This window comes from Notolepis coatsorum (assembly GCF_963971535.1).
Source record: "Notolepis coatsorum genome assembly, chromosome: 2".
NCBI lineage: Eukaryota > Metazoa > Chordata > Actinopteri > Aulopiformes > Paralepididae > Notolepis > Notolepis coatsorum.
Window position 1 is genome coordinate 224,776,314 of NC_140166.1, and position 15,980 is coordinate 224,792,293.

Consider the following 15,980-nt stretch of genomic DNA (forward strand, 5'->3'; position numbering starts at 1 on the left):
TGCCGGAAGGTTTGGTTTCTTACATATCTCGATGTGATTTATCAAGAAATATCTACAGCAAGAATTCTGGGTCTCAATTAATCCAAAATGTCAATGTGGTTAGAAGTGGTTTGAGAGAATAAAAGCTAGCTTATAATGGTAGTGTCTGGTTAGGAGCGAGGGATAATGGAGGTACTATCCAAGGAGGGGTCCGGGAGGGGGGGGGGTTCGAGCTGGAGCATATGTGTGTAGGGTTTTAGATAATAGGTATTAGGGGTATATCCTGTATAAGACATTGGTATAATTGGTAATTTCGTTGGATATACACTGTATACGGTAAAATATTATTATATTTTTTTTGCTTTCTGTTTCTGTGCTTGCATGTCATTTTAGCCATCTTAATTGTTAGTTAAGTGTGCATTTGTTTTGCAATAATAATATAAAAAAAAAGGGTTTTTAACGCTAACATTGAAGTGGATGGTGGGCATTCAAGCACTAAATCGTGCGTCCCCTGCTGGCACTGAAAGTGCATTCCTCTTCGTCATACTTGTTTTAAATTCTTTATCAAGCCACTGTGTTTTAGTTGTTCTGACTGTCAGCTTTTTAATTGGAGCATGTTTATCGCAAATCCTAGAAAATAATGACAAAAGATGACAATGCAACCTCTGTATCCTTACCCTCAAGCACAACAAACACTATGGCGCGACCCCGGTCAGTCGCCTTTGGTTTAGCTCCGCGACGATTGTGCAAATTTTTTGCTATTATGTTTGTTTTTTCAACTTTTTTTATTAAAACATCACTGGCGGGTATGTCATACGACCGCCAGACACTTATGGACCTAAACTCCGGACTCAAAGAGGAGTTGGGAGACACTTTATGCCCAGAATGGCTAACAGAAATCAAGCGGGAGAACGACAACAAAGGAAACGGCAGAAAGAAGCATAGAGGTAGACGAGGCGGTATCAGACTTAGATTAAAAAGATCTGCTTACCGTCCAGCAATTCCATCCATCTTTCTGGCGAATGCACGTTCGTTGGAGGGAAGGATGGATGACTTGAGAGCGAGGGTCCGATTCCAACAGGAGATGAGAGACGTTAACATCATGTGTTTCACTGAGACATGGCTCAAGCCAGCGACGCCGGACAACAGCGTCTCTCCATCTGACAATTTCACCATCCTGAGAGCAGATCGCACGGCAGCCTCTGGGAAGAGCATCGGAGGTGGGGTCTGCATCCTCACGAACAATCTCTGGGTTAATCCCAAGGAAGTACATGTCCTCTCAAGTTCATGCTCCCCAGATATGGAACATCTCCAAATCCTGTGCCGACCGTACCACCTACCCCGTGAGTTTACCGCGGTCATTATATCCGTCGTGTATATTCACCCACAGGCAAATACTGGCAAAGCGCTGGTGGAATTACACGACCACATCAACAAACAGCAGATCAAGCACCCGGAAGCCGCGACGATAGTGACTGGTGACTTCAATCAGGCAAACCTGAAAAAAGTGATGCCGACCTTTTTTCAGCACATCGCCTGCTCCACAAGAGGGGGGAACACACTCGACCACTGCTACACCCCGTTCAGAGCTGCCTACAAGGCTGTAGCGGCTCCGCCACTGATGGGCTCTGCAAGCGCGAGCGAACACGACTCCATTTTTTTAATCCCAGCATACAAACAAAGATCGCGTGACGTCGTCGTGTCACGTGAGACAAAAAAGTGGTCTGACGAATCAGAGACCGAGCTCCGTGACGCGTTCGAGGATACAGACTGGGACATGTTTAAAGGAAGCGCCAGTGACGTCAGCGAGTACGCTGATACCGTTGTTTGTTACATAGCAACAGTGGTAGACGGCATTGTCCTCACAAAGAAGGCGCGGGTTTTCCCAAACCAGAAACCTTGGGTGGACAGCACTATAAGAACAGCCCTAAACTCACGCACCACGGCTTATAACCTGGGCAGAGAGTCAGGAAATATGGAAGAGTACAAGGCTTCAGTCTACACTCTGCGCAAGGCTGTTAAACTTGCTAAGAGGACATATGCTGAGAAACTGGAGACACAAATGGCACAAAACGACACAAGAGGCTTGTGGAGGGGACTGAAGACAATAACTGACTACAAAGTCAGCGCCCCCTCAATGGGGAGCGACGACGCCTCTCTAGCGGACAAACTCAACTCCTTCTACGCTCGGTTCGGTGTAGACAGTGTCGCCGCTAGCCCTCTGGCTAGTGACGTCACTGGCGCACCGGCTGTTGTGGAGGGGGGGGGGCAACCGCGGGGGGGCGGGGGCGCTCTCTCGTTGTCGGAACACAGTGTGAGAAGAGCATTTATGCAGGTGAACACCAGGAAGGCTGCAGGCCCAGATGGTATAACAGGACGCATACTTAAGTCCTGTGCAAACCAGCTTGCCCCGGTGTTCACCGCCATATTTAATCAATCCCTGGCGGAGTCAGTAGTCCCTGCCTGCTTCAAGATGTCTACCATCATCCCTGTACCGAAGAAACCCTCCCCAACATGTCCAAATGATTACAGACCGGTGGCACTCACCTCTGTGGTCATGAAATGTTTCGAGAGGCTGGTCAAGGACCACATTTGTGCCTCTCTCCCCAGTGATATGGACCCTATGCAATTTGCATACAGGACAAACAGGTCCACTGATGACGCGGTCTCCCAGGTACTGCACAGCACTCTCTCCCACCTTGACCGTCAGAAGGGGGGCTATGTGAGACTGTTGTTCATTGACTACAGCTCAGCGTTCAACACCATAGTCCCCACCAGACTGGTGGACAAGCTGATCGAGCTAGGCCTGAGCTCCGCCCTGAGCGCCTGGGTACTGGACTTTCTGAGTGAAAGACCCCAGGCGGTCAGGGTGGGGGGTCAGACCTCCAACACCATCACCCTGAGCATCGGGTCCCCCCAGGGCTGTGTTCTAAGCCCCCTGCTGTACTCACTCTACACACACGACTGTGCGGCCAAGTTCAGCTCCAACTCCATTGTGAAGTTCGCCGACGACACGGTGGTGGTGGGGCTGATCTCGGACAACGACGAGAAGGCCTACCGAGAGGAGGTTGAGGTACTGGAACGTTGGTGCCAGGACAACAGCCTGCTCCTGAACATTGGTAAAACCAAGGAGCTGATCGTGGATTATAGGAGAGGACAGCAGGAGACACACACACCACTGACGATTAACGGGGCTACCGTGGACAGGGTGAGCAGCTTCAAGTACCTGGGGGTCCACATCTCAGAGGACCTGACATGGTCAACACACATAGACACAGTAGTAAAGAAAGCGAAGCAGCGCCTCTACCACCTGAGACAGTTAAGGAAGTTCAGAGTATCTGGGAAGATACTCCAGTCCTTCTACTCAGGAGCTGTAGAGAGCATCTTGACCGGAAACATCACTGCCTGGTATGGGAACAGCACGGCACAGGACAAGAAGGCCCTACAGAGAGTGGTGCGCTCAGCCGAGCGTACCACGGGTATTACGCTACCTCCCCTGCAGGCTCTATACAACAAGAGGTGCAAATCCAGAGCCTGCAGGATAATGAAAGACCCCCACCACCCCAATAACAGCCTGTTCCAGCTGCTGAGGTCAGGCAGACGCCTGCGAACTCCAGCTACTAGGACGGAGAGGCTTAGGCTAAGCTTCTTCCCCCAGGCCATCAGAGCCTTGAACAATGAACATTGAGAGACACAGAAACTGAACTATCCACACACAAGCACATACACGACACGCACGCTGAGCACGCTCACACACTAGCAGCCACTTTAACACTCATGCCGCACACACGCACACTTATGGCCAGAGGAAAGGCCACTTAAAGTAGTATAACATCAGGAACAGTGTATTGCACTACTAAAGCTACCTAGCATGTCCTATATGCTCTGTAAATACTAATGTACAGATACCGAGATGGCACACCATGTACCTGTTTATTGCACTGTTTTATTGGATTCTATTAATATGTTGTACCACTGTATTTTATTGGATTCTATTATATGTTGTACCACTGTATTGCACATCGTCGCGGGCAAGACCAGCCGCATTTCATTGTATACCTGTATGCCGTGACAATTAAAACTCTTGACTTGACTTAACCTCCCAATTCACATCTTTTAAATCTTCTAAAAACTTCTCCTCTGAGAAAGCCTTATACATACGCTTATTAATTATCATCGGCCCACTTTTGGGTATTTTTGCTTTCCAAGTTAATGCAATTAAGTTGTGATCACTAAAACCCACGGCAACAGAAATTACATTCAAGCATTTTTCAGGAGCATTAGTGATGAAGTAATCAACACAAGTTGATGACTTAGAACCATCTTGATTAATACGTATTCTGGTTGGGAGGTTCATGATCTGTGACAGGTTGCAAACAGAAGCTGCATTGATTAGCCTTTTCAAAAAACAATTGGTATCAAACCAATTAATATTCATATCTGCAGCCAAAAGTAGTTCCTGGTCGGAATCCGTGGCGTTATGTATCATATTACAAATCGTATCCAAATATTCAATATTAGTACCTGGTGGTCTGTAGCAACAGCATATCAATATAGGTTTTAAATGAGGCAAGTGAACCTGGAGCCAAATAGCTTCCACCCCCTCCATATACAGGTCTTTCCTAGTTTTAGCTGGTATATGGTCTTGAATATAGCATGCAGTTCCTCCATTTCCATTTCTGTCTAATCTGAATAAATTGTATCCTTGAATATGCACTTCTGAATCTTCAATGTTGCAATGTAAGTGTGTTTCCGATATTGCCATTATATGAATATTGTTTTCATGAAGAATAGCAGTTCAGAGACTTTATTTCTTAGACTGCAAATATTTAAATGTGCAAATCTCAAACCCTTTTTTTGAAATTTGATAATCATGCAAGAAGTAGAAGAAAACACAACATCCACCGTCTAAAAGAGCCAGGTGGTCACCTTTGAGTCTCTATACAGTTGTCCATTTATGTACAGTTTATCGACTGACAAAGCCACTCTGTGATTCAGAGCCCTGTTTTCCCTCATGATAGGAAGCAGTTGTTTTCTCCTGTCATTGATCTCTACAGGAAAGTGGTCATTTAACCATAGAGAGGACCCCTTCAACTCCTTACCACGGCTCTTCACCAATTCCTTATGCTTGTAGTGCTCAAACCGAGCTATAATTGGTCTGGTCTTTCCATCAACATGTCGGCCCAGACTGTGAACCCTAGAGAAGGTTATGTCCCTAACCACCTCAGGGTTTGAGGTTTTTTGACATAAAGTCTCTTACAATTTTATCCGGCTCAGCTTTATCCTCAGCTTTGTCCTCACTGATACCAGAGAAAATCAAGTTGTCCCTCATCTCTCTGCACTGTATACACAGTAAGGTCTCTTTTGTATGCTTCTTCTCCAAGGTGAGAGAGACAGCCGTTTGCTGTACCTCTTTCACCACACCCTTAAGGAAGGCATTTTCCTTCCTCAAGTCCTGTTGATGGTTTTGTTGAACATTTGTATTTCACAGGAGAGAAACTGTATTCAAAGAAAGCTATTAAAATAGTCTTTGAATCTAAATATACTTTCTTTGTGTTGATTTTACATTAATTCTATGATTTTACTAAATAAATATCTGTTACAAGCTTCGGTTTTATGTAGAAAAATGCTATTTTTAATCTAGATTAATTACAGAAAATTGTGAGATTAATTAGTTAATTTTTTTTAATCTATTGCAGCACTAGTTAGAAGAGTTCCACTCATAATTAGGGCTGTAACTAACGACTATTTTGTTATCGATTAATCAGTTGATTATTTTATCGATTAGTTGATTAATCATTAACCATTAATTTACCAGAAAAATCTATTTCAATTGAATATTTCAAAATGTTTAATGAGTATCCTCATCCTTTTTTCCTTTAGATAAAGATAAAAAGAACTACCAGCCAGAGAGATTATTACCGGCCATAAATAGCTTTTTAGTATATTTCCATGAATTATATGTATTGTGTGCTATGGTAGTGCTTGTGCCAGCACAGGAGATACGATTAAAATGTATTTTTTATAAATAGGCTATATACATATTTAAATCAATATCTTCCTTTTGAATAAAATAGGCTCAGGAATCAGGATTGTTAAAGCTAATCAGCCTAATCCATGTGAAAAAGTAGCATATAGTAAATGTATACACACGAGAGGGAGAATAGCTTATAGCAGACTTACTGATGCTACACTATTTTTGCTAATGAAGTGAAATATTTATTATCATCTATCAGGGTGACAATATTGTTACATTACATGAAATTACATACCTGGGTTCCATCCTAGAGGCAAATCTTTCCTGTGACAAAATGGCATCCTATGTAATCAAAAAGGTCAACCAACTAACAAGATTCTTGTACCGGATCTCCTCTCTGGTAAACAAGAACACCCTGAAGACTCTAACAGGAGCACTCATTCAAGGGTACTACGACTATGCTTGCACCTCATGGTACCAAAGCACCTCAAAGGCACTAAAAACAAGATTACAAACATCACAAAACAAACTGGTCAGACTACTGCTTGACCTCACTCCTAAAACCCACCTCACCCCTACCCACTTTGACAACCTAGGATGGCTTAGAGTAGACGACAGAGCACAGCAACTTGCAATGGGCCTGGTCTACAACATACACTACACCACTAAGGTACCCATGTACATGTCGAAATACTTCCCAAAGGTCAGTGAATACCACGACCACAACACCAGAGGGAGTTCCACAAATCATGTTCAACCCAAATTCGGCTCAAACAAGGGACTAAACACGTTTCGCAATTATACCACATCAATGTGGAACGCCCTACCCACAGCCGTAAAATAATGTGAATCCCTACCCACCCAGGCACGTTGGAAGGGGGGGGGGGGGGGTGCGGCAGAATAAAAATATATATATATTTTTTTTTTATGTTTTTTTTAATGACAGTATTTATATATTTGTATATTTTATAATATAACTGTAATACTGTATATTATAAGTTTATCCTGCTCAAAGCACTTCACCATTTTAATATTGTGTGTATTGAGCCGTACTGTATTGTAGCCATCCCACCCACCCCCTCCTAGTGTACAGTCTCCTCCCCATCATATGTGTTAGGATCTCTGGGTAACAGTACTGTAGATTTGCATATTGTATATGTCACAAATGTAACAGTACTATATACCTGTATGTCCCTATGCCATAAATGTCATGATGTCATGTATGTGTGTATGTCATAAATATCAGTATTCATTGAAAATGGGGGACCCTGATGTAAACAAGACACGTCTTTCTCTGGTCTGCATCCCCTTAACAATTGTGTGTATTGAGCCGTACTGTATTGTACCCATTCTGCAATCTGTTAAATAAAGTTTTCATTCATTCATTCATTCATTCATTCATTCATGCATGCATGCATGCATTCATTCATTCATTCATTCATTCATTCATTCATTCATTCATTCATTCATTCATTCATTCATTCATTCATCCATCCCTTGTCTTGGATTCGGGCCCTTGGTCATCCAATACGGTGGGTGGCGCTGTCGCGAAAAAACGATGGTATCCGGGGCTGCAGCCACATGCTACGTTCCCTTGGTTCAAAAGAACCAGATCGTTCTTGAACGTCACATCAGTATCAGCCGTTTCCTCCGAGCGAGTCTGGCCTGCTGTTGATGTCCTCTGTCCTGCTGCTCATGTCCTCGGCGTGGGACTGGCATCTGAGCCCCGTCCTCCTGGTGATATAGGCTCGTCAGGTAGTGACTGAAATGTGTTTTCTAGCTGTATGTTGCCTTTCAGATGCCTTTGAATTAAGTGGTTGAGAGGGGAGTTCTCCGCTCTTACTGTGTTCTTAGCAGCGTCCACAGCTGCTTCTTATCGCTTGTGGGGTTGATGTTAGCCTAGTTAGCATAGCCGGTCATTAGTTCTCTCTTTCGTTTCGACTGCTCCTGTTTTGTTGGGATTGCTATTTGTTTTCGGTCTTGCTCCACTTTCATTCCAATAGCTATTTTCGTTACTGTTAGCTTTCTGTAGCTGCTGGAGCTAGTATTTTCCTAGCTGGTACCGCAGTATCTGCGGCTAGTTTGATTGAAAACTTTATTAACAGATTGCAGAATGGGTACAGTACAGTACGGCTCAATACACAATTGTTAAGGGGATGCAGACCAGAGAAAGACTTTCGTCTTGTTTACATCAGGGTCCCCCATTTTCAATTCATAATGACATACGCAACATACAGATATATATCATGACATCATGTCTGATACACTTGTGTCATTCAAGATATGCAAATATAGGGATCATCCCTATGTTCCCCGGGTTCTATGTTCCCCGCTTTGATTGATTAATAGATTGAACATTTTATAAATTTTTATTTTATTAATTATTAATGTCCGCCTTGTTTCGAACGGTTAAGCTTAGGCCCTCTTTCGAACTCGTTAAGGTTAGAGTTTGGAATCAGGGCTGGTGGTCTAAAATGTTCAATCAATCAATCAAAGCAGGGAACATAGAACCCAGGGAACATAGGACCCGGGGAACATAGACATGCTCCCCAAATATACAGTACTGTTAAACAGAGATCCTAGCAGATTATATACGTAAGAGGGGGAAACTGTACATTAGGAGGGGGATTGGACATTTACGGGGGCCAGTTTCAATTGCAGCCTCCCCTATGTGCTCTTTGAGAGCGGAAGAGGAAGTGGCGTCGCGACTGGTTGCTGAGGCTCTGTGGTGTAACATTCGGTGCGCGTTTGTACTGTTTGTGAATGTCTGTTTGTTCTTACTAACATCATGTTAGGGGCTAAAAATAGCTACAGTAGACACAACCTACTAAAAATCGGATTACCCAAGGAAAACGCCGTTACAGCCGAGTTTATCCGCGGCAATAACATTCCGGTTGAAATCGCTAGGAGCCCTGGCGCACCGTTGTTTGTTATCCCCGTTACCAAGCAACGCCGCCGACGTAAGGAACGTAAACAAAGATGGGGCTGCAGAGCCGGGCTACTAGAGAAACTGAGAAGACGCCCGGACAAACCTCCGCCGCCGAGTGTTTTCCTAACAAATGCCAGATCTCTCGCTAACAAGATGGACGAACTGAGACTACAGGTCGCAACTAACAACACTGTGAAGGATAGCTGCGTGCTAATTACCACAGAAACCTGGCTACATTCATCCATCCCGGACTTAACTATCGAGCTATAGAAGGGCGGACGCATCACAGACAAGACCGTACGATGGAGAGCACAGGGAAGTCGCGCGGCGGTGGACTTTTAATCTACACGAAAGACTCCTGGTCGACGAACACAAACATTGTGAGTAGCCACTGTTCACCCGACATAGAATATTTGACTGTCAAATGCCGACCCATTTACCTTCCAAGGGAATTTAACGCTGTTCTGATAACCGCAGTGTACATTCCACCGGATGCTAATGCTAACGCGGCGCTAGGTCAGCTACATAGCACCATTAGCAACCAACAAAACACATACCCTGAGGCTGTTCACATCATTGCGGGGGACTTTAATCACGCTGACCTGAAGAGAGTACTTCCCAAATTGTATCAGCATGTAAAATGTGCCACAAGAGGAGATAACACACTAGACAAGGTCTACTCTAATATTAAGCTGGGCTACAGAGCCAAAGCACTAGCCCATCTAGGTCAGTCAGACCACGTATCCCTGCTTTTTTAATTCCATCCTACACCCCCATTAGAGAGTGCCCCGGCCATACCAAAGATAGTTAAAACCTGGCCGGTAAGCGCCACCCTACAGCTGCAGGACTGTTTTGAGAACACCATCTGGGAGGTCTTTGAACATGAAGACCTGGAACTGTACACCTCATCAGTGCTGGGATATATCAAGCACTGCATAGACTCTTGTCACCGTGGACAAACGTATCCGGGTCTATCCCAATACGAAGCCGTGGATGACGGGAGAGGTGCAGCATCTGCTCAGAGAGAGGGACACTGCCTTCAGGTCTGGTGATAAGGAGCTATACAGCACTGCCAGAGCCAACCTGAAGCGAGGTATCAAGATTTTGACGTGAGCGAGGAGTGGGTTTTAAAATGTGTCGGCGCGACGTCCGGAGCGAGAGTTCTCCTCCGCTCCAATCCACTCCAGGCCGCTCACAGTGGTTTAACACTGATGTTAATATACATGTAGTACAATGCCAAAGCAACAGATGGCGATGTACAAACATGAAGGCCATTTTCAACCAATGAGAAGGGTGAACCTGTGATATCCTGTTCAGGCTTTGTCACTCACTCCTGTTAGAAAAAGTATCGACGCCATTGTTGTTGTCGTTAGCTTACATGCTAACGTTAATGGCAGCGACCATAGCATTGTGGCTCGGCTAGCTAATCATCGCTTAATAGAGCTAGTGAATGGATAAACAACGTTATTTAACATTGCAGAATTGGTACAATTACAATGCGGCTCAATACAAACAATTGTTAAGGGGCCCAGGGGGTGTAGACTGTTGTAGTTTAAGCTAATTTACACCATGCTCTAAAAAGAAAAGAGAAAAAATCTGCAGAGCGATCTGGCACGGGGAGCGGGGAGCGCTCGATTCAAGGTGAGCGAGCGGAGAGCGACGGGGGCGAGGTCAACATGAGCGATTAGCGGAGCGGACCAAGCTTTAAAGAGCGAAGAGCGGATTTCTCGGCCGCGCCGATCCGCTCACGTGGCCTGCCCTCAGCTGGCAAGAGGAGCTGAACACCTTCTTCGCACGATTCGAGGCCGAAAAAAAACATCCACACTGCACATCAACGGCAACGCCACCCCCGAGGCGGTGCAGACAGAAGCAGCCTCACCACACTCACCAGCCCTCAGCAGCATCATCCTCACGGAGCACGAGGTGAGACGCACACTGAAGGGAGTGAACCCTAGGAAAGCGGCGGGGCCGGACGGTGTCGTGGGACGGGTGCTGAAAGACTGCGCTGACCAGCTGACGGGTGTCTTCACTAAGATCTTCAACCAGTCCCTGTCCCAGGCCATCGTCCCACCCTGCCTGAAAACCTCCATAATTATCCCGGTCCCAAAAAATAACTCCATCAGTTGCCTGAACGACTACCGTCCAGTCGCACTCACCTCCCTACCCAAAGTATTGTGTAAAATTGAACTGTATTTCTGAGTTGCAGCACTTAAAACATTAAATGGACTGTTATATCATATTCAATTGTGGACATTTATTCATTCCCACTTATTAGACACTATTTCTGATGGTAAAATGAGCATAAAAAGCAAAATACAGAATTCTGAAATATTAAAACGGAAAAAAATGAATTTGGGAACAAATTAAATGGAATTTGGAAAATAATAAAACGGATTTCATATGGCTCTACAAAGTGTAAAAATGTAAAACAAAGTATGCATATGCTCAACCAGCACTAGACTTTCTTATCAAAAAGGAAAAGTCACTTATTTAAAATAAATAAATCATGTGTACTAAAATATATATTTACTTTTTAATTGCATGAAACATTATGAAGTATTCTCTTATGCCGCTTTTCACTGCATGATATCGACTCGACTCGCTTTAGGTTTTTGAGTGTCTTGGTAGCCGTATTTGAAGTGACGTCACACAAGGAAGTAAATAGTCAACAGCAACACCACACTGCGTTGGAAGGAGTAGCCCTGATGATATAATATAAACCAACAGCCAATAAATGTGAAGTTATCTTTGAACCTCTGTTGTCAAGCCTCGTCAATATACCCCCCCTTCCCTACTAATGGAACTGGTGTCGTGGAGTCACTTCGCTGTGAGTGTTTCCACGGTTAGCTTGCGGCTAACGTTATTACCGAACAATACACGCATGCCCCGAACCGTGGAGGTCGTACCGAACGGTGTACGGTTCGAATGCATACCGTTCCACCCCTAGTAGTTACTGAAACTGATTGAATATGGCACCACCCCACCTCGATTATTTTTCACCAGCCGCCACTGGTTATCGGACGCAATGATGGCAATGTGAGTAACGTGAATGTTGAATTAATAGCGTGTTTTGCTTTTCATTGTGTAAGTGATTGATATCGCAACTGGGATTGTTCCGAAGCAAATAAGTCAACATGTGAATGCAGCGTGACGCGATTGCATAGGGGAATAGGAGCGAGTGTTTTAATGCAACTGATCTCCATTTAAATGCAAATACATCAGAATTGTCGTCATTTAGAAATGAGATCGCATAGATAGATTTTTTTTCCGTGCAGCCCTATTTGCAATTGAATGTGTGACTAGCCGTAGATAGTAGGGACTTGTTGAGGCAACTTCAAAAAATTTATATTATGAAAAGTACAGATTCATACCTTCAAAATAAGCCATCACTTGAACGTTTTGGTGGGATACTTTTCAAGCTACTTCCTATGAATCATGGTGATATCACAAAACGTATTCAGAGAAAATGGCCTTGAAAGTTTTACACTTAGTGTTAAACAACTACAACACAACTACAACACTACCCAGAATGCATTGTAATCCTGCATGGCCCCCCTCTCTCTCTCTCTCTGGCGGCAATTAACACCTGGCCACGTTCTAGTGCAGACTCGAGTTGTTCCGATACCGATACCAGTATCGGAAATGCCGCCGATACTGCCTAAAATGCTGGTATCGGTATCGGCGAGTACCCTCTAATTCTGCGCTCCGATACCATATGACGTAATTTATCAACAACACTGCGGTCTGCTGAGTGAGCATTATAAAACAAACGCTCACGCTAATGTGGCTAACTGATCGACCTCTCGCACACAATTAATGACATGTTGCGGACAGCCATATCGGTGACAATGTTTAGCTTTTAGTGCCAAATCATAAGAGTCTGAGGCGGAGTCTCAAAAGAGAATGTTGATTATTTATTGTGCATTAAAAATCACAAGAGAGCCTCTGCTAGGAGCTGAAGTTACCGGAGCCTTCTGGAGTGCAACAACGTGTAACGTCCGTGCGGAATCAATGTCCCAACAACCATTCCGTGGGTGAACTCATTGAGATAGTTGTCAATTAATGATAATACTAATCTATACAATCACCTGTTGTTGAATAAATACCATTACTTTATAGTTATTACTAAAAAACAAACAGTAGCTGTAAAAAAATAATAAAACATTTATAATTTTATATAATATATATATATTTTCTTAATGTATGTACTGGTATCGGAAATTAAAGCTGAATAAAATCACCAAATCTCTCCTTCCTCTGACACTCTTCTCCATCCAGATAGCTGTCCTGTCGGGCCTCGAAGAAACCAAGAGGCTTCGATGGAAGAAAAGATCTCTGCTGTGACCAGTGTGGAAAAAGCTTCAGTTCAAAGAGCAATCTCAATAAACACCAGCGCATTCACACAGGAGAGAAGCCCTACTCCTGTGACCAGTGTGGAAAAAGCTTCAGTTCAAAGATGAATCTCAATAAACACCAACGCATTCACACAGGAAATAAACTCTATTCCTGTGACCAGTGTGGGAAGAGCTTTAGTAAACTGGGTAATCTACAAAGACACCAGCGCATTCACACAGGAGAGAAGCCCTACTCCTGTGACCAGTGTGGGAAAAGCTTCAGTTCAAAGATTAATCTTGATAAACACCAACGCATTCACACAGGAAATAAACTCTATTCCTGTGACCAGTGTGGGAAGAGCTTTAGTAAACCGAGTAGTCTGAAATTACACCAGAGAATTCACACCGGAGAAAAGCCCTACGCCTGTGACCAGTGTGGGAAGAGCTTTAGTCAACAGAGTAGTCTGCAATCACACCAGAGCATTCACAAAGGAGAGAAGCCCTACTCCTGTGACCAGTGTGAGAAAAGCTTTAGTCAACTGCGTTATCTACAAAAACACCAGAGAATTCACACAGGAGAGAAGCCATACTCCTGTGACCAGTGTGGGAAGAGCTTTAGTCAACAGAATAGTCTGCAATCGCACCAGAACATTCACACAGGATGGAAGCCATACTTTTGTGACCAGTGTGAGAAGAGCTTTAGACAACTGGGTACTCTGCGAAAACACCAGAGAATTCACACCGGAGAAAAGCCCTACTCCTGTGACCAGTGTGGGAAGAGCTTTAGTTTCCTGTGTAATCTACAAAGACACCAGATAATTCACACAGGAGAGAAGCCACACTCATAATGAACGTGTGGCCCAGTGTTAAACGCTTCAGTACGTCATTACAGCTATCAGTCCATCAACAATCATAAGAATAATAGTGGTAGTAATATTTGACCGTTCTTTTGAAATGAAAAACTACTACCAAGAGCTTTTGACCTGCACAGAAGCCTCTGTGAGAGACACAGTTGTCATTGACAACAACCGTTGTGTTTCTGTCGCTCTGAGGAGTGAGACAGACAGTGTGGATGTTCCTGCGACAATATGTCATTGGTATAAGAGTGAACACGCATTGTTCTAGTGTTTTAAATACTGGGATCATAGGAACTTTTTGACCTCAGTATGGGGTGACCAGCCAAAAGCCAAGCTAGTTAACAAACATGTGGTGTGTACACACACTGGAGGGGAAACTGCTTCTGGTATTGACTTTTAGACACTAGTTATTAATGTCGCACATATTGTCAACATTCCTAGTAGGACATGTTTTTTACTTTCAGAAGTGTTTATTTTAGACTGTTTCATGTATTGTCTTCATTTGTATTCTATTAAAGGAATGGCTGTTCCTTTATATGAATTTATCATCTTTAGTTGTTTTTCTACCATCTAACTGTTGGTTCATGGTAATTGCAGAGCACCATGTTGCACACGTAACTAACTATTTTGTCATTGTGTGTATATTGTCGAGTAATGGCTGTAGCATTGATCAAACTATCAAAACATTATAGGGTTGGAATCCACTTTCAATTCAATCAATTAAAAACAAATTGTTTACTTTCTGATGGAACATCCATTCACATTCTCATTAGAATGTATGATTAGCTAATATGGATGAATTGTAAGTGTCAAGATAAGTGGGAAGGTGTGAATTGATGTCTTAGAAGTAACTAAGTAAAGTATGAAAATGAAATATTACATTTTAACCTACTTTGTATGAAAGGCTTAATCTTCTGAATGCATTTTTTTTTTAAATGGTCTGCTGTTGACTAGAAACACCTTCAAACTATATCTGAAATCAAATATATTTTTGCAGGATGTCCAGATTGTTTTTTATTATATTGTTTTGTCAATCTGAAGAAGCTAAAAAACTAAAGAAATGTCTGTTAATCATGCCAGAGTGGTCTGGGACCCCCATGCCAAGCCTAAAGGCCTTCCACCTTATATTACATCTTTGTTGGTCTGGAGTGCTGTCACCTACCAAACTCGTTCGAATGATCGGCTTGTGCTCAGGGTGCCTCGAGTTCGGTCTGAGCTTGGAAAGTCTGCCTTCTCCTACGATGCTCCATACACATGGAATACCCTGCAAAAGACTCTAAAGCTCGGAACATTCCCGTCATTCATGGAGTTTAAAGGCATTGCACTTGACCTATGTACTGAATCATGTAATTGTTTTTAATCCATCATTGTAATTGTAATTCATTGTAATTATTAACTGTTATGATATTTGTGTCCTTTGTTAACTCGTCATCACTGTAAATGAGGGAAACCTCAGTGCTTTCACGAGTATAAATAAAGGTTTGAAATGAAATGAAATGAAAAGGCCTTCCAAGGGGACACCTAAACATACGCAGTATCACCCCTAAAAGTGAACAGATTAAACAACTACTCTTAGAATCAAATTTGGATTATTTATTTTTCTCTGAAACCTGGCTTCATGATAACTCCCCAGCTGCTGCTCTGACTACCTGGCTATAATATATTTAGAGCGACCTGGAGGGAGATGGGGAGGTGTGATGTTTTATGTTAAAGATAACATCCACTGTACCCAGATCCACTTTTCAGATAAGGAATATGTCTCCCCAAATGTCCTTTACCCTCCTAGGGCTGTACCGACCACCAGACTCCAAAGCTATATTTTCTGACCAGCTGAACACCATACTTAGAGAGTGCAACTTTGATAAAGAAGTACTTTTGATGGGAGATTAACATAAACGGGGAAG

The 15,980-nt window shown here is 43.4% G+C and overlaps 1 protein-coding gene across 1 annotated transcript in view; it reads left to right on the forward strand.

Moving 5' to 3' along the window:
* The window catches only part of LOC311223819 (uncharacterized protein), a gene marked incomplete at its 3' end in the record, with an annotated part of 66,792 nt that extends 53,563 nt beyond the window's left edge, over positions 1 to 13,229 (forward strand). The window contains exons 4-5 of the mRNA XM_084308584.1: positions 10,690 to 10,985; positions 13,164 to 13,229. Coding sequence (XP_084164710.1) covers positions 10,690 to 10,985; positions 13,164 to 13,229 — 362 coding nt within the window. The remainder of the gene's footprint in view (positions 1 to 10,689; positions 10,986 to 13,163) is intronic.
* Positions 13,230 to 15,980: the final 2,751 nt, after the last annotated feature.